The sequence below is a fragment of the Mustela erminea genome, chromosome 11 (genome assembly GCF_009829155.1).
Source record: "Mustela erminea isolate mMusErm1 chromosome 11, mMusErm1.Pri, whole genome shotgun sequence".
In the NCBI taxonomy this organism is placed as follows: domain Eukaryota; kingdom Metazoa; phylum Chordata; class Mammalia; order Carnivora; family Mustelidae; genus Mustela; species Mustela erminea.
Genome location: NC_045624.1, coordinates 13,360,708 through 13,380,969, shown reverse-complemented (window position 1 = coordinate 13,380,969; position 20,262 = coordinate 13,360,708). Strand labels below are relative to the sequence as shown.

The 20,262-nt window shown below is 52.9% G+C and overlaps 1 protein-coding gene and 1 long non-coding RNA gene across 5 annotated transcripts; one reads left to right on the top strand and one right to left on the bottom strand.

The window, feature by feature from the left end:
* Positions 1-242: 242 nt before the first annotated feature.
* On the top strand, positions 243-15,946 carry ADCK2 (aarF domain containing kinase 2). Of its 4 annotated transcripts, XM_032305670.1 has the most exons (9): positions 243-2,127; positions 4,096-4,242; positions 4,592-4,720; positions 5,741-5,836; positions 8,682-8,933; positions 10,320-10,448; positions 11,269-11,322; positions 14,022-14,114; positions 15,525-15,611. In XM_032305670.1, the coding sequence occupies exons 1-8, from the start codon at positions 1,195-1,197 to the stop codon at positions 14,094-14,096; spliced, it is 1,815 nt and encodes a 604-aa protein (XP_032161561.1). In that variant the 5' UTR covers positions 243-1,194; the 3' UTR covers positions 14,097-14,114; positions 15,525-15,611. The 4 variants fall into 4 exon arrangements, with proteins under 4 accessions (XP_032161561.1, XP_032161559.1, XP_032161560.1 ...); XM_032305668.1 differs by lacking the exon at positions 14,022-14,114 and having other exon boundaries at positions 15,525-15,946; XM_032305669.1 differs by lacking the exon at positions 15,525-15,611 and having other exon boundaries at positions 13,645-14,078.
* On the bottom strand, positions 8,989-20,234 carry LOC116569433. Its single transcript, XR_004277026.1, has 3 exons — positions 19,982-20,234; positions 17,616-17,831; positions 8,989-9,072 (listed from the first exon to the last, which is right to left on the bottom strand). It is a non-coding gene; the product is annotated as an uncharacterized LOC116569433 (long non-coding RNA).
* Between the last annotated feature and the right edge of the window lie 28 nt (positions 20,235-20,262).

Here is a 20,262-nt window from a genome sequence, read left to right as displayed (position 1 = left end):
AAAACCCAGCCTGTGTGCAGAACGGGCTTTCAGCTCACTGCGCGTCTCAGCGTTTCCACGCCTTTTGTAAGGAAAGCTACAGAGACTGACAGGCACGGGGGAAGGGGAGGGCACACAGGGTGCCTTAGCATTTGGCATTAAATCTATTTATGGAATCCGGGACCCCAGGGCCAGGTTAGCCTCTGAGTGTGTCTGCGCCGCTTCCGCTTTAAGGGGCGGAGCCCGAGCGGGCGGGCGGGGCGCTCCCGGAAGACGCGGCCTCCGCGTCCTTCGCGTCGGATCCCGAGCCCGCCGAGCGCCCTCCCGGGCTCACCGCGGCCGGTCTGCCGCCGCCTGACTCCGGCCCTCCGCGCCCCTCTTCCCCACCCTCCCCACCCCTCTCTCCCCGCTCTCTCCATTCCGATCGCCTGCCCTCCGCACACCCTTCCCGCTGTCGGCGTCCGGATCCTCGGACCCTCATCTTTGAACCTCTGCACCCCTCATCTCCCTGCCCCTGGCTCTTCCCCACCGCGGTACCCGGTGCCCGGGTCTTCGGCGGTTTGCCCTGCCCCCTCCCCCACGCCGCGGCTCTCAACCCTTTGTCCCGGGTGTACCTTCCTTCTTGCCCCGCACCAGCCTTGCCTCCGCCTCCCTCCTGCTCCCGGCACCCGGGTCCTCCGCGCCCACATCCACCCCCACCCCCGCCCAGCTTCTCCGTGCTCTGGGTCTCGGCGGGTGCCCGGGCCTCCGGGCCCCCGCGCGGGTTTGGGTGACCCCGCGGCCGCCAGGCTCTGGCTCCGCCCGCGCCGCCACCTCGCGCAGGTCGCGTCTCCGCTCTGGGCCTGGCCGGGCGTCTGGCTGGGCTCCCTCCGCTGTCACAGTGGGTGCAGTTCTGGAAGCCCCCGAAGGCGCAGCCGTCCTCGGGTCTTAGGTCTAAGCGAGGTACCGAGAGGCAGTGGGGTGCGGAGCGGGAACGGAGGGGCCGGGCTGCGCGGCCTAGGGGGCGCGCCCTGCAGAGCCGGACTGCGCTTAGCCTGCCCACACTTAGTCTGCACGCAGGGTCTGAGCGGCGCGGGGTCTCGCCGGTAACCCACTTTTAAGTGGGATAGTCAGCTGTGACCCTGGACTCGTGTCAGCCTTGCCTAAAGCGTGAACATAGATGGGTGCCCTTTAAGTCGGGGGCAGGCAGCCTAGGCCAAGGACCTCTGGAAGAGGATGGTGACCCCCTGGCGCTTCTCCGTCAGGGTCTGCTTGTCGCATCTAAGGGGTTTTGAGCTCAGAAAAGAACTCGGGCTTTTAAGATCATCTGGGTGCTCTCGTAATGCCAGACTCTGTTGGCTTCTGCTCGGTACTTTACCCAAACTTATCTCAACCTATGGGGACACTGGTGAGGGGGCCCCTGAGAGCGCATGCCAGCGAAGAGCCAGCTGGAGTGACCTAGCTGAAAATGGACCACTGGAGAGAGTCTCCCAAGAGGGGCAGCTCGGAGGCCTCTTTCTGCACCTCCGCATCTGGCTCCGGGCTGGGGCTCTCTTGATGAAATTCTTCCCTCTCCTTCTCTTCTATCCCCTCACCTACCTGGCTCCCAGCGTCTCCAGCCTCTGGCTCTACCTGCTTCTGAAAGCCACGGAGACCTCAGGCCCAACCTACATCAAACTGGGCCAATGGGCCAGCACCCGGCGTGATCTCTTCTCAGAGGCTTTCTGTGCCCAGTTCTCCAAGCTGCATGTCCGGGTGACGCCCCACCCTTGGACTCACACAGAACACTTCCTGCGGCAGGCGTTTGGGGAAGACTGGGGCAAGGTCCTCTGCTTTGAGAAGAAGGAACCTGTGGGCTCAGGCTGTGTGGCCCAAGTGTACAAAGCACATGCCAATCCTGCCTTCCTGGAGAATGACAGTGTCCGGAGACTTGCTAAGGCCTCCCGCCTGCAGCCTTCTTCGGAAGCTGGGGCAGTCGGGAGGCTGGGAGATCTCTTTGGACCCCCGGAGAAGGTGTGGGGGTTTCAAGGAAGTCTTGCCGACCAGTCCTTTCTAGAAAGGCTGCTCCTCCCTGAAGCCGACCTGGTTGGATCAAATGCAGTCGTGTCTCAGTCTTTAGCGCGTGCCCACCGACCTGAGCCAGATCACCTCATCCCCGTGGCCGTGAAAGTAAGTGCTTGGATGGCTTCGGCAGACTCTTTCTGTCTAAGATTTTACCGTGTCCACAGAGCTGTCCCGGGTCAGGCACCCCCATTTGCAAATCACCCCACATTGCCTTCCGCTGATTTTTCTTAGCTTGACTTTTGTGTGCCTATGCTGTGCATGCTGTATTTCTTGGTTTGAGGGAGTGGCTGTGTGAAGAGGGTTTGGGGTCTGTTGCCTCTGTGGGGGGAGGAACCACTACTCAGCTGACCTGCTCCTCTGGGGCGAGGATAAGTCAGAGACAGTCTCAGACGTGCTGGGGCGAGCCCAAGATGGCAGTATTCATTTGTACAGAAGTGGCTTCCTCCTGTCACTTTTCCTTTCTAGTCACCCCTGCCTGGGCTCCATCATTTTTTTTTTTAAAGACTTTATTTATTTATTTGACACACAGAGAAATCACAAGTAGGCAGAGAGGCAGGCAGAGAGAGAGGGGGAAGCAGGCTCCCCACTGAGCAGAGAGCCCGATGCAGGACTTGATTGCATGACCCTGAGATCGTGACCTGAGCTGAAGGTAGAGGCTTTAACCCACTGAGCCACCAGGTGCCCTGGGCTCCATCATTTTTGTCTCCGCCCTCTTCCGTCCCATTCAGCATGGTCCCAGGGCTCTGGCAGACCCCGGTGGCAGGTACCCTTGATGCCTCTCTTAAACCTCCTTGGAAACAGCCCTCGGTTTGCACCTACTGAATCATTCTTTCCAAGGCCTGAGGCCCGGCTCTTTATAAATGCTGCCAGTGATTCCCATGAGCAGACACGTTTGGGGAATACGGGACCAAAATATCTTCCGCTCTGTGGAATACCAAGGGAGTGGATGCCAGCTGTGTACCAGGACAGGTGCCAGTCATGGTAGACACATTATTTAGTCTGTAGTGGCTGCCTTTGAGGTAGGCATTGGCTTAACTTGTATCTCTATATATTGCCGCTTTGTTCTCAGCTTTGGAAAGGACTTGATGTGGGGGAGCGGGTGAGGACTATTATCTCCATGGTCCGTTTTGTTTTGTTCTTAGATTTTATTTATTTGAGAGAGAGAGAGTAAGTGTAAGAGAGAGCACGAGCAGGTGGGAGGGGCAGAGGTAGAAGAAGAAGCAGACTCCCCACTGATCAGAAAGCCCAATCCCAGGACCCCAGGATCATGACCTCAGCTGAAGGCAGATGCTTAACCACCTAGGTGCTCCATGTTTTAAGAAGTGGAGGGGCGCCTGGGTGGCTCAGTGGGTTAAAGCCTCTGCCTTCGGCTCAGGTCATGGCCTCAGGGTCCTGGGATTGAGCCCTGCATCAGGCTCTCAGCGGAGAGCCTGCTTCCCTCCACCCCCCTACCCCCACCAGCCTGCCTCTCTGCCTATGTGGTCTCTGTCAAATAAATAAATAAATAAATAATCTTTAAAAAGCGGAACAGGAGGCTGAGAGGTTGATACCTTGGCCAGTTTCAGACTGGGAAAGAGCTGTGGAACCAACGGGCACGTGAAAGCAGACTCTTTCCATCCCACTCCGTGCATCCTTGCTGGGGTTCTGTGACTCTAGATCCTTCTCTGACTCAGGCCCTGGTACTGACCCAGTACCTGGTGTGCTCAGCAAAATGCAGATTCTTGCCCCATCCCCAGAGTCGGTGACGCAGTAGGTCCTGGAGGAGGCCTGGCCGTCCACATCTGGGCACTCCACGGTGACTCTGATGCACACTAAGGTTTGGGAGCCGCTGACCTAAACTTAAGGTATTTGGAAGGAAAAGCCAGCCTGTTCTTTCCAGCAAAGCCAAGTGCAGCCCGGAGGGGCTGGCCTGGTGTCTCAGCAGAGGCATGCGGGGGTGAAGGAGGCAGGAGCTTCCTGGGTGTTGGCCCACATCTGTTCTGCTCTGATGAGAAGTTGGCTTGGCTCCCCGATGCTGGGCCCTGGTCCCATCTGGGTGATCGTTCCCTCCTGATGCCTTCCTGTCCTTGGCAGGTGCTGCACCCAGGCTTGCTGGCGCAAGTACAGATGGACCTTCTGCTGATGAAGATGGGCAGCCGCGTCCTGGCGCTTTTGCCGGGAGTCAAGTGGCTTAGCTTGCCCGAGATCGTGGAGGAATTTGAGAAGCTCATGGTCCATCAGGTGAAGTCTCCTTCCCTCAACTGCAAATCGCATGTCACCTAGTTCTTTCCATCCACCAGTGGAGAGCCATGGGGGTAAACCTCTGGGATGGGGGAAGGGCTCCAGGGGCTGGAGTGAAGGGGGGTGAGCAGAAAGGGAAGGGCCAGGAGGCAGGCGAGCTACAGGGGTGTCTGCTGTAGCTTCCAGAAGTTCCTGGAGGCCAGACCGCTCCTCCAGGGTTTTCCTGGGGCATTCTTCAGGTGGGGAAGGGGAGGCCGGTGGATGTGGGGACTGGCTAAGCTCTATGGTGGTGTAGACGCTGCCGCCCCATGCCCAGATCACCTCTCGTCCCCTCTCCACATCTCTCTAGATCGACCTGCGTTACGAAGCTCGGAATCTAGAACACTTCCAGTGCAACTTCCTGAATGTGAATTCTGTCAAATTCCCCACCCCCCTGCGTCCCTTTGTCACCAGGGATGTCTTGGTGGAGACTTACGAAGTAAGTGAGAGCTGGCTTCCTGGGGCTGTGCCTTCCACTCAGGGCTGGTCCATCTCCGCTTTCCCTGGAGGTTTCCGTCTGAAAAGACAAAAGCCAAGAGAGCACGGATTACGGTCCGTAAACCTGAGGGGAGTTTGGATATAGCACTGGGTGGGGAGGCTGTGTAGGGAGGTGGCTGGGAATCTGGACGTGGCCTCAGACTTTCCTGGACTTGAAAACCTTTCCATTTTATTTGCTGGTGATGTCAGTTTCCTCCTGTGTAACAGTGGGCGCCTGTCCCTGCCTCTCAGGCTTGTCCCAGGAGTCAGTGACACATTGAATGCAAAACGCCTTCAGAGTTTGCACAGGGGAAGTGCTCAGCAGTGGCCTTAGCTGTTGCCTAGACTGGCCGCCTTTGTAAAACTGCTAACGTTTGATCCAGGGTGACACGAAAGGCCCAATGTTACTGGCTATGTGACCGTGAGGAAGTTCCTTAAACTCTCTGGGCTTTAGTTCTTCTCTTTGCCACTGCGGAATAACAAGGTGGATCTCAACGGGCACTTGTCTCAGCGGATAAATAACTCACCTACATGAAATCGTTGTTTACTGTGTCCTTCCTTCTCTTTCTCCCCTTTCTCTCCATTTTCTTGCTCGAGGTCACAGAGCTCACTCATGGCCTTGTTGGCTGATTGCTGATCAGAAACTAGCTCTCCTGAGCCCTGCTCCTTGTCTTCTCTTGTGACATTACATCTCACACCTGTGGGCAGCAGAGTCAAGGGTTTCCTACAGAATAAACCAAGGGGAATCATTGTTTTTTTTTTTGTTTTGTTTTGTTTTTTTTGAGAAGTGTTACCTAAGGGAAAAGGGGGCAGGTTCAGATTAACTTGTAGATGACAGACTCAGAGGGATCGGGAGGAAGGGAAAACTCTTTGGGCAGAGTAAGGATGGGAAGGCAGCGCGATGGGTCATGTGGGGGTGGGGAGCAGGGCACGGGGTGTGCCGTCTGGGGTCCAGCTCTCTCTCCCCTGACGTTCCTTAAAGGAGAGCGTGCCTGTGTCCAGTTACCAGCAGGCGGGGATCCCCTCTGACTTGAAGAAGAAGATCGCCCGGCTGGGGATCAACATGCTGCTGAAGATGGTGAGCGCTCGGGCTGGGAGGGAGCGCTCTGGCCCTGCATGGGGTCGAACTGCGTGTGGGGAGATGGCAGAGACGCTGGTCCTGGTCGGCTGTCAGGATGGGGGGGGGGGTGCGGTGAGCAAAGCAGCAAGCCACCACGTTGAGAGTCTGCTCTAGAGATAGTGGAGCCTACCAGAACGCCCCTTCATTCTCTGCCTTTCTGTTAAGCACCGGTCATCATGCCAGGTGCTGCGGAGGGGCGGGGCGGGGCAGACCCAGGCCCTGCCCAGGTTGCGGGTGGTTTGGACAAACAGCCGGAGACGCCGCATGCGCAGTGGTATTTCGTTCATTCGTCCAGCAGCTGAGACCCCGCTCTGTGTCCTGCCCGGAATTAAGTGCTAGGTAGACGGCAGTGAGCGAAACGGACCTGATTACAATGTTCCTGGAACTACCATTCCCTGGGAAGACAGGCCACAGATCAGTACAGGATACACAGGGACCACAGGGTCATTCAGGAGGGGCCCGTCCTGGCCGCGGGGTTTGGCCCGCATGAATGACAGCGGCCGGGGGCTGGATGGCTCGTTGTAGGCAGCAAAGAGGATGAGCGTCCCGGTCTGGAGGGCGCAGGAGCTGGGTAAGAAGGAACAGGTGTGTGGTTGGAGTGGGAGGAAAGGACCCATGTGACTGACGTGGCACGGTGGGGGCAGAGGCCGGTGGCCACAGTGGGGCAGAGGTGAGCGCGAGAGCGGAGCGGGCCCAGCCAATACCTCTAGCCTCGAGTGGATAGTCAGCCACCCCCGACTGAGGACCGTGCCCGGAGAGCTGGGTGTCCCCTCGGTCGGCGTGTGCTGTTTTACCGTAACCCTTTGTGGTGGGAGTTCAGTGGGGAACCAGGACCCAGGGCTCCGAGGGGCACCTTGGGCCAGAGGGGAAGCAGCAGTGGGAGCCGCTGCGGGAGAAGCAGCACCAAGCAGCACCCAGGAGACAGGAGATCATGACAGGCTGCAGATGGCAGGATCGAGGCCAGGGGCGAAAGCCGGGGGGCCGAACTGATAGCCACCTGCCGGGCGGTTGGGCCCTGGGATCAGCCAGTGTTTTGTACCTCCAGCCGGCAGGTGTGCCGGCCCTGGCTTCTCTAGTTCTCAGGATTTCACCAGAGCAGCAGCCGTTCTTACCTCCTTCAGAGCCAGGACCCAGGACCAGGAGGGTGTCTCTGGGGCCCAGGGCTGTGGCAGGAGATGTCCCCAGAGAGCCTCTGTAGCGGCAGCTCTCTGCACCCTCCCCTGGGCTGTCCTTCCCCTTGGGAAGGCTTGCTGGTGGCTTCTGACCGGGGAGATGACCTTTCACAGGACACACATTCCTGTCCCACAAAGTCACACCTGACTTCTGTCCGTCATAGTCCCTGGAACTTTCTTTCCTGCTTAGGAGGTTCAAAGCCACTTCCCCCTGCACACCCGATTCTGTGTGCCGGGATGGCTGTTGGTGTCACAGTCAGGCTTCTCTATGATGGGCAGAGGGAGGTCATGGAGGGCAAGTCTGATTTAGGAAATGTTTTTTAAAAATGTAGTTCTGGGGCGCCTGCGGTCATGATCTCAGGGTCCTCAGCAAGGAGCCTGCTTCCTTCTCTTTCTCTGCCTGCCTCTGCCTACTTGTGAGCTCTCTCTGTCAAATAAACAAATAAAATCTTAAAAAAAAATAAAAAGGTAGTTCTGTGGGGCACCTGAGTGGCACAGTTGGTTAAGAGTCTCCCTTCAGCTCAGGTCATGATCCTGGGGTCCTGGGATTGAGCCTCCCACCCCAGTCCCCGTTCAGCAGGGAGCCTGCTTCTCTCCCTTTCCTTATTGCTCCTTCTGCCTGTGCTCTCATTCTGTCAAATCAGTCAATCTTTAAAAATAAAATAAAATAAAATAAAAATAAAAAGGTAGTTCCATGCATTTTAAGAACTTAGAATTGGGGGGAAATCTTTAAGCAATGGGTAGATAATTATTCTGAATTAGATTATTACTGCTAAAATCACAGAATAAAACTAAGTCCTTTAGCTCAGGTTGTGATTTCAGGGTTGTGATATGAAGCCTCACATCGGGCTCTGTGCTCAGGGCAGAGTCTGCTTGTCCCTCTCCATCTCCCACTGCCTCTCCCCCTGCTCACGTGCGTGCTCTCTCTCTCTCTGTTTTTAAAACCAATGAATCAATCTTAAAATAAGTAAGTCCTTTAAAATGCAGTTCAGTCTTTGGTTTTTCATGTTCCCTTATAATCTTTTTATTTTTCTTCTTATTATTTTTAAAAATTTTATTTGTTTGAGAGACAGTGAAAGTGAGAGAGATCACAGAGGGAGAGGGAGAGGCAGGCTCCCAGCTGAGCAGAGAGCCTGATGCAGGGGTCAATCCCAGGACTTTGGGATCACGACCTGAGCCAAAGGCAGACGCTTACCCCGAAATTATTTTTTTCTTAAAAATGTCAACCTGGGGGCGCCTGGGTGACTCAATGGTTTGGGGCCTCTGCCTTCGGCTCAGGTCATGATCTCAGGGTTCTGGAATCGAGCCCCACATCTGGGGTCTCTGCTCAGCAGGAAGCCTGCTCCCCCGCACCGCCCCCGCCTGCTTCTCTGCCTGCTTGTGATCTCTGTCTGCCAAATGAACAAATAAAATCTTAAAAAGAAAAAAAAAAAGCTTTAAAAAATGTGAACCTGGCCTGTCCCAGGACAACTTCTGAATGCATGACATAAGCAGTGAGGCTTTGTGTACTCCGCCATCGTACTCAATCCCTGGGCACTTACTGTCGCCTTGGAAGCTTTTCTGCATATGGTCTGGTGCCGCTGGCGCGGTGAGGGTTGCCTCTGCCTTGAATAGCGCCGATCTCCTTCCAGATATTTGTGGACAACTTTGTCCATGCAGACCTCCACCCGGGGAACATCCTGGTCCAGGGCGCCGACGGTCTTTCCAAGAGTCGAGAGGCACCTCTGCAGCAGATGGATGTCTGCGACACGCTGGTGGTGGCCATGACCCCCGCCCGCTGCCCGCTGCGCCTGGTGCTGCTGGATGCCGGCATCGTGGCGGAGCTGCAGGCCGCGGACCTGAGCAACTTCCGGGCCGTTTTCATGGCTGTGGCGATGGGGCAGGTGAGCCCCAGCGGGCCTGCGGGAGCTGGGGACGATTTTTCATTGCAGGACGACTCTGCCCTTGTCAATCTTGCAAATGCCTGTGTTTGCCACAGGTGCTCCTGCTGGACGTGGGTGGGACGGAGCGGGAGGGGCAGGGCTGGGAGGGAGAAGGAGAGAGGAAATGAAGCCATCTAAGGGGTCTTTAGTCAGAATGTGCCGATGCCCCTGGGGGACACCTGTTCCAAGCAGCTCAGGGTTTGGGATGAGGGGAGGAAATGACTCCAGCCCGAATGCTGTTTTGTACCAGTAGTTTCTCTTCCCTCACCAGTAGACCTGTGGGTGGTCATTGGGAACACTGGCCTCTTGTCTGAGTGACCATCAGGCTGGTGAGAAGCAGCAGTACAGAGGACTTCCGCTCCAAGTGTGGGAAGGTCCCTTGGAATCTGGATTGGTTTTTGACTCCCGACCCCGTGGCTGCAAGGGGCTTCGGTGGTTGAGAATTATTATTTGCAGAAAGGGATTCGGCACAACCTCTAATGAGTCAACTTAAAGTATGATGTCAAGAGTGACCATGAAGAAACTCTCCAACCAACTGGTGTGGAATTTTCCAGCAAGAAAGACCCTGGCAAAGAGAGAATTGTTTTTGTTTTTTTAAAGACAGAATTCAAGGGAGCCGCTGCTTATTTGGGAGCCTTCTGAGGGAACAGTCCAAAGGCTTGAGTCTGAGACAGTTGAAAGTGTCCCCCGAGTCAAGGTTAAACACTGAGGTCCAGTGGCAGGTTGGCAGGGGACATTCCCCTGTACAGATTGGGATGAAGGAAAGTTATAGCCAGAGAGAAAGAGCTCGGCTCCCAGGGCTGCACTGTGGGAGGTGGAAGGCTCTGGCAGTGACTACTAGAGTGTTCAGGGAGACTGGGAGGCTCTGGTCTGAGGGTGCCCAGTGTGGAGGAGGAGGAAGAAGGCTGGAGCACAGAGGCTGGGTCAGGGGTGAGGAGGGAATTCTCCTCGGCCAAGAAGAGCGCCCACAAGGCGAGTGTAGCCGGTCCAGTCCAGAGGCAGGTCCCAGCGACTCTGGGGATAGGCTGGTTGGTCAGCAGGGCCTCTTGGAGCATGAGCGGCAGGACCCTGGCTTCGCCGCCATGCCCTGCACGGCTGGTGAAGGCGGAGGAGATGATGGTGAAGGAGATGGCTGTAATAGCATGGCGGGGGCTCCCACCAATTTCAAAGTCTCTGTCGGTTACCATGTATTCTGGATGGGGTGAGATTAAAAACGGATGGGTGGTCAGAGGCAGGATGGTTGAAACCTTGGGTGGAAGCAACTAGGGTAGGAGGAAGTCTGGACAGAGTGTCTAGTGTTATGACCTCTCTTGACTCTACCAAGTTCCTTGCCTTCACGTCTTGTAGGGCCAGAGAGTGGCCGAGCTCATCCTGCATCACGCCCGGGCCAGCGAGTGCAGGGACGTGCAGGCGTTCAAGGCTGAGATGGCCACACTGGTGACCCAGGCCAGGAAGAACACCATCACCCTGGAAAAGGTGAGCAGGCCGCTCGAGGGGCAGAGGCCGTGGGGTGTTTACCACCCCGGCTCTTGGATGGAGCAAAGGTCGAAGGTCCCCTCTTTATGGGAGAGGACTCAGGCAGTGTTGAGTTTTAAGGCAGATGAAGAGCAAACCTGTCCTCTGCCTGCGTCTTTTGGGTGTGAGCAGGTCCCTGGCATCCGGGCTCTCAAGAGTGGCTCCTTGACCTGGTGGCTGCTGGCGCGGTGGCATTTATAGTGCCGTAACCCCTCCCTGTCCCCGGTGTAGCCATTCTGCTGCTTCACCCGGGAGCAGGGGCTCAGCTGAGCAGGGAGGGACGGAGGACGAAGGCCCCTGAGCAGCCAAAGGACAGACCTAACCTTGCTGTTCTTTATTTACATGTGAACAGAAGCCCACTGTGTGTTTTAGCTATAGTTCTAGCAAACTTGACTTTTTTCTCACTGAGTGCACGGTCTACACTAGCAGGAGCGAGTCCGAGCAAGGAGTGGGCCCCCGGTAGTGAGGAGTGGCGGCTGCACCCCAGCCCTTCCCATCTCCTGGATTCGGATGGGATTTCTGTGTGTGCTGGAGTGATGGGAGTGATGGGGTAGCAGGGCCTCGAGGCACAACTCCGCCAGGGGTCTTTGAACTCACTAGTGCGATGGTGCGTGTTGGGTCCTTTCTTGAATTTGTCTGACAGTTTTGTGTGTGTGTGTGGGGGGGGTTGTGAGTGTGGGTGTGAGCGGGTGTGGGCGGGGGGGGGGGTGGGGAGGGGCGGGGTTGGAAGGGAGAGGAGCAGTGGACAGGCCTCTGCAGTCAGTTTTATTCTGTTTTCCAGCTTCAAGTTTCCAGCCTTCTGTCCAATGTCTTTAAGTTACTGATGACTCACAAGGTGAGGCCCCTGGCGGAGTCGAGCTCCCGTGCTCTGGTTGGGTTGGTGGGGAGGGGTCTGGGGAGGCGGGAGGGGGGCCGCAGGGTGCTGAGAGAGACCTCTCCTACAGGACACCTCAGTTGTGCAAATATGTTCTGTACTAGTCTGTGTGGGTGAAGGGTGTTGTTTCGTTTCTTGACATGGTCACGGCATGACCACAGTTGGTCGGGGTGCCTGTCAGTCTAGCAGTCTCAGTACTCGTGATCCCTCACTGGAGGAATAGGTTTTTACAAATGCAAAAACTGACTAATTCAGGCTTTCCATACCTCTTCCCTCCTCAGTTCACATCACTGATCCTTAGTCTTGATGTAAGTCATGCTTCGTTCTTTGCTGGGGTCGGGGCAGCCCGAGAGGAGGTGCCTCTTGTTCTGGTGCGTTTGGAGGTCGCAGGGGGGCTTTCCGGGCCTTTGCCTCCTGGCCCAGTCCCTTGGAGGGAAGTGGCCTCATGGGTCTTCACCTCGGCCTTCACCTCGGGCTCTGTCTCCTTGTGACAGGTGGCAGTCTTGGGCCACTCTCCAGAGTCCAGCTGCCAGCCGAGGGTATAAGGTGTTGAGGGCAGGGCAGGTTCTCCTCTGAAGATGGCCTCTCCCATTGCTTCTCGAGGTTCTGCAGTCTGATCATGAAACTCTGCATGGGAAAGGCAGCTTTTTTTTTTTTTTGAAATTACATTAAATATTTTTAATTAAACTTCTAATTTTGGAATAATTGTGGACTCACATGCAGTTGTAAGAAATAATACAGAGAGCTCCTGTGTATCCTTTACCCAGTGTCCCCCAGTGATAGCATCTTACAGTATTCTAACAGAGACTGACATTGATATAATCAAGGTACAGAATATTTCCATCAAAAGGCAGCTATCTGACAAGGATTGTAACACACAGTTGAGAGTCAGAAGGGTGTGGGGCCTGGCACTGTCATCTTACAGGAGGCACGATGGAGGCAGGGTGGCCCGTTTGCCTCCCTGAGCCTTGTGGGTGGAGCCCAGACTTGACACACAACCAGGGGGTCTCAGTCCTGTGCTCTTCCTGCCTCTCCGCTCTTGCTCTGCAGCGGCTGTGTGCTTGGAACGAAACCAACGCACAGCCTTAGGGCTTCCCCAAGTATGCCATGGACTCGCGGGGTAACCGGTCCAGCGAGCCCGTGTGGGATGCCTGCCCACCTGGCATCGGTTGCGCTGGGTGCTTTTCATCTGGTGTCTCATTCAAATCTCAGGACAGCCCCCCTGGGCAGGTATGATCTCTGCCATAGTAGCTGCATGAAGAGATGGGCCCCGAAATGTTAGGTGGCTCCCCACGTCCCACTGACTGTGCACAGCAGAGCCATGGTCTGCACCTGTCTCCGGCTCTAGGGTTGCCTTTGTTGGTGGGGTTGTGGTAAAAAGCTTGATGCTTTCTGAAACTTTTGACAAGTTCTGTTTTAAAAATGACTTTAATATCATGGTGGGTTTGGGAAAAGCTTTAATCACTGTTAGGGAGTGGGGCTGGAGAGAAACAGGAGTGAACACACACTCGTGGGCGTTCAGTTGCATGCAGTGCGGAGCGGGGAGCCAAGGCTCACACTCCCCAGCTCCGGCCCCCACGAGCCTCTCCCAGCCCCCAGGGCGGGCTGGAAGACTGGCAGAGTCGGAGAGTTGTCGTGGGGGTGTACGCTGAGCTGTCTGTCTGCACCCGTAGTGCCTGATTTAGCTGTGTCATACTGTCAGTATCCCTCTTAAGCCCGCCACATTCCTCATGGCAGACACCTAAGCCAAGAGGCCGGGCAACAAACCCACGGCCTCACAGCCTCTGTGGCAGGTTCAGATCCGGGTGCTGCAGTCTGACCACGCAGCCCGGATTCGTACGGCTTTGTCCTCCTGCCTCCTGTGCTCCAAGTCCCGACACGGCCTTCCCGAGACACAGTGGGGGACACAGTGGGGGACGCAGTGGGCAGAAGCCCCCTAAAGCTTTGCCATTCACACTGCTGTTCCCGGAATGGAAGAGCGGAGAATGTCTGGTGCGAGGACTGTGTTCTGGGTACTTCACTCGGCGTTTAGCTTTTCTAAAAACTTAAAAATGTTTACTTACAGTTAAAAATACATATACAGAATTTACCCTAACCACTTCCGGTGCACAGTTCAGCAGTGTCAACCGTATGCACATGGCTGTGTGGCAAATCTCCAGAACTTGCTCAACTTGCAAAATGGAAACTATATCTATTGAACAGCTCCCTATTAATTTCTCCCTCTTCTTCGCCCCTGGCAACCGCAGCCATTCCACTTCGTTTCCATGATTTGGGTGACTTTAGTTATCTCGTATAAATGGAGTTGTGCAGGATTTGTCCTTTTGTGCCTGGATCATTTCCCTCACCATGATGCCCTCGAGGTTCATCTGGATTGTGGCATGTCACAGGATTTCTTTCTCAAGACTAAAGAGTATTCCATAGTGTGTGTGCATACCGTGTTTTCTTCATTCGTTCATCCATCCGTGGACATTTGGGCGACTTCCACCTCTTCCACCTCTTCCGCAGCTATTATGAACGATGCTGCCGTGAACACGGATGTGCACGTGTGTCTTTGAAGACCTGCTTTCAGTTCTTTTGTATGTTTACCCAGAAGTGGGACTGCAAGACCATATAGTATATTCGTGATTTTTGAGGAAGCTCTGTACCGCTTTTCCACACAGGATTTTGCCTTCCTGCCATCAATATACAACGGATCTGGTTTTCCAGATCCCCACCAACACTCGTTGTCGTTCTGACGACGGTCATCCTAACAGGTGGGAGGTGGCATCTCATTGTGGTTTTGATTGCATTTTCCTAATGATTAATGATGGTCAGCCTCTTTCATAGGCTTGCTGGCCAATTGTATGTCTTTTTTGGAGAAATGTCTATTCATGTGGCACTTAATTTTTTAATGAAATATTTCTTAGAAACACAGAGTAGAAAGAATACAGCCAACACTGAAGAACTCAGCACTCAGCTTAAGAATGAAAGCATTTGGGGTGCCTGGGTGGCTCAGTGGGTTAAGCCTCTGCCTTTGGCTCAGGTCATGATCTCAGGGTCCTGGGACCGAGTCCCGCATCGGGCTCTCTGCTTTGCAGGGAGCCTGCTTCTCCCTCTCCCTCTGCCTGTTGCTCTGCCTACTTGTGCTCTCTATCACTCTGTCAAATAAATAAATAAAATCTTAAAAAAAAAAAAAAAGCAAGCAAGCATTTCCAGTGGTGTTGAAGCACCATTTAACTCCCCAGACAGCTTTTCAGGCCTAGCTCTCTCCCCCTCACACAGTGGCCTTGAGCAAGTCCCTTAGCCACCCTGTGCTTGAGCTTCCTTTTTATAGAATGGGGATGATGATAGTACTTCTTTTTTTTGTTTAAAGATTTTATTTATTTGACAGAGACACAGTGAGAGAATGAACACAAGCAGGGGGTATGGGAGAGAGAGAAGTAGGCCTCTTGCTGAGCAGGGAATCGGATTTGGGGCCTGGTCCTAGGACCCTGGGATCAGGACCTGAGCCGAAGGCAGACACTTAATGACTGAGCCACCCAGGTGCCCCATGAGGATAGTACTTTTGAGAATTAGTTGAGTAATTCACTTAAATTGCTATTACTATTAACCTGGCTCCAAAGGGGAAGAATTTGGGGTGCCTGGTCTGCCTTTGGCTCAGGTCAGGATCCCATGGGTACTGGGATGGAGCCCTGCATCGGCTCCCTGCTCAGCAGGGAGCCTGCTTCTCTCTCGCCCCTGTGCTCATGCTCTCTCTTGTTCTCAAATAAATAAATAAATAAAATCTTTTAAAAAAGGGTAGGGGGAGAAGCTCTTCTATGTTTGAGCAAAGCCATTTGTGCGTGGTCTCAAAAGGCTACTGCAGATCTTGAAGAATGACCCTCGTGTAGATTTATAGTTTCTGGTTTAGCTATGAGATATTCATTGTATTATTTTAAAGTCATTCAAACGTACACACACGCACCCTTAGAGAAGGACATGCTGCATCCCCCAGATTTTCCCTTAATATTTCTCGTACATGGGAGTTTGGTTGAGTAGATGAGATGGTGGGGAGAACGATGAGGTAGGGGAAAGAGTGTCAGGTAGAAGTCCCAGCAGGCCCAGAGTGGACAATCACATGGTCACCCAGGATACCATCTCTAGATCAGAGGGCTTTAGAAAGAACCAGTCTTTTTCTGTTTCAGGTAAAGCTTGAGAGCAACTTTGCCTCCATTGTGTTTGCCATCATGGTGTTGGAGGGCCTTGGCCGCTCACTGGACCCCAAACTGGACATCCTGGAGGCAGCAAAGCCCTTCCTTCTGAAAGGACCAGCGTTCCCCTGCTGACCGCAGCAGTGGGCATGCAGTGGGCCTTCGTCTCAGGACTAAAGGCCACTTCCGACAGCCTCTCCTATGGCAGCCTGAATATTCTAAAATTGGGATGCATGGAAGGCATACCACATTTTTTACCCTGACTTGGTTTCAGGCATCTGTTTTAAAAGCTTTGGGTTACTTAGGGGAAGTAAAGGGAGGGAAGCCTCCTAGCCATTCAGTCATGGATGCTGGGCCTGGTGTTGGGGATAATAATGTTCTGTGGAGGAGGACAAATAAACTGAGTTATTTTGTTTTCTTGTTTCTGTCTCTTCTCTTTTTAACCCTGTCTGCTTCCGGATCAGGTGGGGCCTGCTGGGTGTTCCGTGACTCTGCGATTTAAGTAGGAAAGTGTCACAGAATCCTGTAGACCCATGGCTTCCAAATGTTTCTGATTATGTACCCTACTGGTGAGATATATGTATTTACATGTGTATGTGCACATGTATCACTTATTTATGGATTTTATACAGGTCCTACCACCACTAGAAATCTCTGGAGGCACAGTACACACTTTGGGCAAATTTTGCTGTACTTCAAAATTATCTTCTTGATAATTTTAAATATTTTTTGATGATCTCCTGAGCAATTTTTTTACAAGGTATACCAGGGACAGGAGCAGAATGGGCTCTGCCATTTTCTTCAAGTTCCCCTGTGCTCACATGTTAGCATTCAGACTGCAGTTTCTCTGAGTCATGTTCAGCCCCTTTTCCATTTGTCTGGAGTCAGTTTTGGCTAATATTAACCTAGAGATAATAAAATCAGTATTTCCTGTTAAACAGGGCCTGAATCTGCAGTAGCACCCCAGCGACACCCCAGCAAAGGATTAAAGCGGCCACTGCCCACCTTTCTGCACGGGGCCCACTCACGGGCACTGGGCGGCCCGCACGGACTCAGAGGGTACCAGGGTCAGCTGGTGGAGTAGGTACTAGTAAAGCTTAGTTTCTCTCTTCCTTTCTTTCATTTCCTTCCTTCCTTCCTTTCAGATTTTATTTATTTATTTTGAGAGAGAGAGAAAGTGTGAGCAGAGGGGAAGGGAAGAGGAAGAGAGAAAGAAGCTGACTCCCCGCTGACAAGGAGCCTGAAGCAGGAAGTGGGGCTTGATCCTAGGACCCTGAGATCATGACCTAAGCCAAAGGCAGATGCTTAACCAACTGAGCCACCTAGGCATCCCTAGTTTGCTTGTTTCTTTTCCTTCCTTCCTTCCTTCCTTTTTTTTTTTTTTTTTTAATAAGAAAGAGCATTTTCGGGGCACCTGGGTGGCTCAGACATTAAGCGTCTGCCTTTGGCTCAGGTCATGATCCCAGGGTCCTGGGATAGAGCCCTGCATCGGGCTCCCTGCTCAGCGGGAGGCCTGCTTCTCCCTCTCACACCCCCTTGCTTATCTGTCAAATAAATAAATAAAATCTTAAAAAAAAAAAAAAGAAATAGCATTTTCTCCTACATCCCAGTGGACTCTCTTGCTTGCTTTGGAGACCACTGCTCTAAGTAGTGAGTGAAAATCAAGCTTTCTGCTCTCTGGAAGTTCTGCTCTGACCACAGGACTAGATTCTTCCATTCTTTTCTTCTCAAGAATTCCTTTCTGTCTTTTAGGAAGCAACTAAGGTTTAGTCAGAGGTTCATTTGGGGTGGTTTTTTTCAAAGAGTTAGGGTGGCTCAAGGTAGTTGGGAGGGGGCAGTGGCACCATTTAGCTCCTTCATGGACACTCCGGCCAGACACAGGGCAATTGTGTCAAGTGCACATATGCTGTGAGGTGAGGGGGGCACAGGCACAGAGCGGGCACTGCCCTGAGTCCACACCAGCACTACTGAGCTTTAACTAAAAGCCAATCGGTTTACTCACACCACTGTGACACATATTAGTTATCTATCAGTGCCTACAAACTACCCAAAACTTAGTGGCTTGAAAACAACAAAACTTAGTACCTCACAGTGTCTTCAAGTCCGAAATCTGGGTGCTGCTTCCCGGGCCCCAGCTCAGGGTTTTGTTCGAGCTGTGGGTATTTTAAGGCTCCACAGGGGTGGGTCTGATGCCAAGCTCATTCACAGGGTGGTTGGCACAATTCAGTCCCTCATGGACTGTTGGACCGAGGGCCTCAGTTCCTCAGGAAATTTTACAGCAACAGAAAATGAACACAGGCTCTATGGAACAGAAGAAAAATGGGTAACAGATATGCTTTAATATGGGTACTTTGCTTATTTTAAAATTAAGCACATTAAAAAGGCAAAACTTGATTCATAAAGTCATCTTCTTAAGGAGAAAATGCTATGGCTACTTCCTTGGCTGAACAGGGAGCCTGATGTGGGGCTTGATCCCAGCACCCTGGGATCATGACCTAAGCTGAAGGGAGATGCTTAACCGACTGAGCCACCCTGGCACCCCTGTGGAATAGGTTCTTGATGTGGGGTTAGATGCTCCATGTTAGGTCATTTAGAGTCTGTCTTTCGTTAGCAGTTGTCAGTTTGTTAACACTTGACTGGGAATTTGATGCATCATGTAGAGCTCAGTGTCAGGGCTTGGCGTCCTTCCTCTCACCTTCTGAAATGCATCCTTTCAAATGGGCGCTCATCGTGGGGCGCCTGGGTGGCTCAGTTGGTTAAGCGGTTGCCTTGAGCTCAGGTCATGATCCAGCATCCTGGGATCAAGTCCCGCATCAGGCTCCTTGCTCGGTGGGGAGCCTGCTTCTCCCTGCCTCTGCTGCCACTCTGCCTGCCTGTGCTCTCTCTCTCTCTCAATCTCTCTGACAAATAAATAAATAAAATCGCAAAAAAAAAAAAAACCCAAGTATTTAAATAAAAAAAAATGGGGCGCTCATCTGAGAACCCAAAAGAAGCCGCCCAACCCCTAGCTGCCATCATGCAGCCTGCCTAAAGCAGTAAAGGATATTTGCCCTGGGAATTCTTAAAGCATGTCTGCAGAACAAACATGCATCCCTGCTACACAGTCAAAATAGTTTACTGATTGGACCCTAAACTTTCTATAGTAAAAAGACCCAGAATTTGTAATGTAAGACATTAAAGCCAAGGACCCCACAAGTGGTCTATAAAACAATATTGCTTTAAGTGCAAGCAAGTACTGAAGTTAAAAGTTGTTGTTTTTTTTTTGTAATTCAGCAAGAAAGATGGTGAGGGTGAGAATGGATTTTAATTCACCAGAATCCAGGTTTTGCTACTTAGGAAGGGAAGACATAACAAAGCATAAACATTTCCTGAATATGTGGTGTGGGCCAGGTACTCTCTTAAATGACTCTCACTCAGATGGGGTCCCTGATACTCAGAGAAGTAGAGTGACTTGTCCAAATTCATAGAACTATTTACTGAAGTTTGAACTTTAGATATTTTGGCCCTTTTTTTGTTTGTTTAAGCTGTGCCTCCCCCCCCCACCACCACCACCCCCTTGGCCTTGACATCATAAATTCATTCTTTGCTGGGATCAGGGAAGTTGTGTAGCCTGGGGAGTGAGCTGCCAAGGAAGGATGATGGAAAGCCCTGTCTTCCCAAATCATGAACTTCCTATCTTAGTGGCTCGTTTATGTCACTAGAAAGGGTAAGTGAAGAATGGCAGCTCAAAGAAAGCCACGCTTTCTCCTCCAATTTATATACCAAGTGGACAACAGGAGAGAGTCCTAAAGGGCCAGAGGGTTAATTAATAGGCTGTTCGGAAGGCCACAGAGAGTGTAATTTGTAAGCTTTACCTGAGCCTAACTCCACGGAGAGAGACTGTCCCGTTACAGGGCACCTGGAGACCCACATCTTGGCACAGAGGGACAGGTGTCATTTATAGTCAAGGCACTCAACTCCCTAAACTCCGTAAGTACCCTATTTTTCTTGCCTGAGTGTGACCTCTTCAGTGTTTAGCTGAACTAGCATATGATCCATTTCAAATTGAAATCCCCAAGGTTTGAGGCTGGCAGGCTAACTTTATAATTTAATCATACCCGGAACTTTTTAGGGAAGCTGTAACCCACACAGCAGTAAAGACCCTAAGAATTTGCGGGAGTGACGTGGGGTGGGTACCCAGAGAAGCTCAGAGTTCATCCAGGATTTACTAGAACGCACTATTTAGCGAGAAAGCCGAGAATCCAGGGCGTGGCTCAGGATCAGAGCGCGGCGTAAACCGGAGGCCACGCTTAAACGCAGATTCCTCGGCCCTACTTCGGACTGCAGAGGCTCTGAGGTCGGGCTCCTCAGGTGAATGTGATGCCACCGGCCCACGTAGGAATATTTGGGAACCACCGATGGGCTGCCGGTCCGTTATCAAGTTTGCAGAGAAAGAGTAAGACAATGAAGACCTTATAGAGACCGTTGTGAGCCTCTTGCAGGAGAGGAGGGTACAAAAGACTAGCTTTGGGGACGTCCTCTGGTTCAGAGGGTCCGGCGGCCTCAAAGGGTCCGGAAGGCAGTTTACTCAGGCGCAGCAGGCAGAGGAGCGGGCGGAGGTGGGAAAACACCATCGAGATCAGCAGTCGGGGAGGAGCGAGAGCCGACTCAGTGCTGGTTTCTAAGCACACCCGTGCAGAGGTTCCTAGAGCCGAGCCCGAAGCCCGGCGACCCGATTACCGCTTCCCTCCCG

Bases quoted from the DNA above. Each gene is read 5' to 3' on its own strand.
- ADCK2 (XM_032305668.1), top strand. From the start codon at position 1,195: ATGGTGACCCCCTGGCGCTTCTCCGTCAGGGTCTGCTTGTCGCATCTA. The intron at 4,721-5,740 runs GTAAGTGAGAGC...CGTTCCTTAAAG, and splicing joins TCTTGGTGGAGACTTACGAA to GAGAGCGTGCCTGTGTCCAG. The intron at 5,837-8,681 runs GTGAGCGCTCGG...ATCTCCTTCCAG, and splicing joins TCAACATGCTGCTGAAGATG to ATATTTGTGGACAACTTTGT.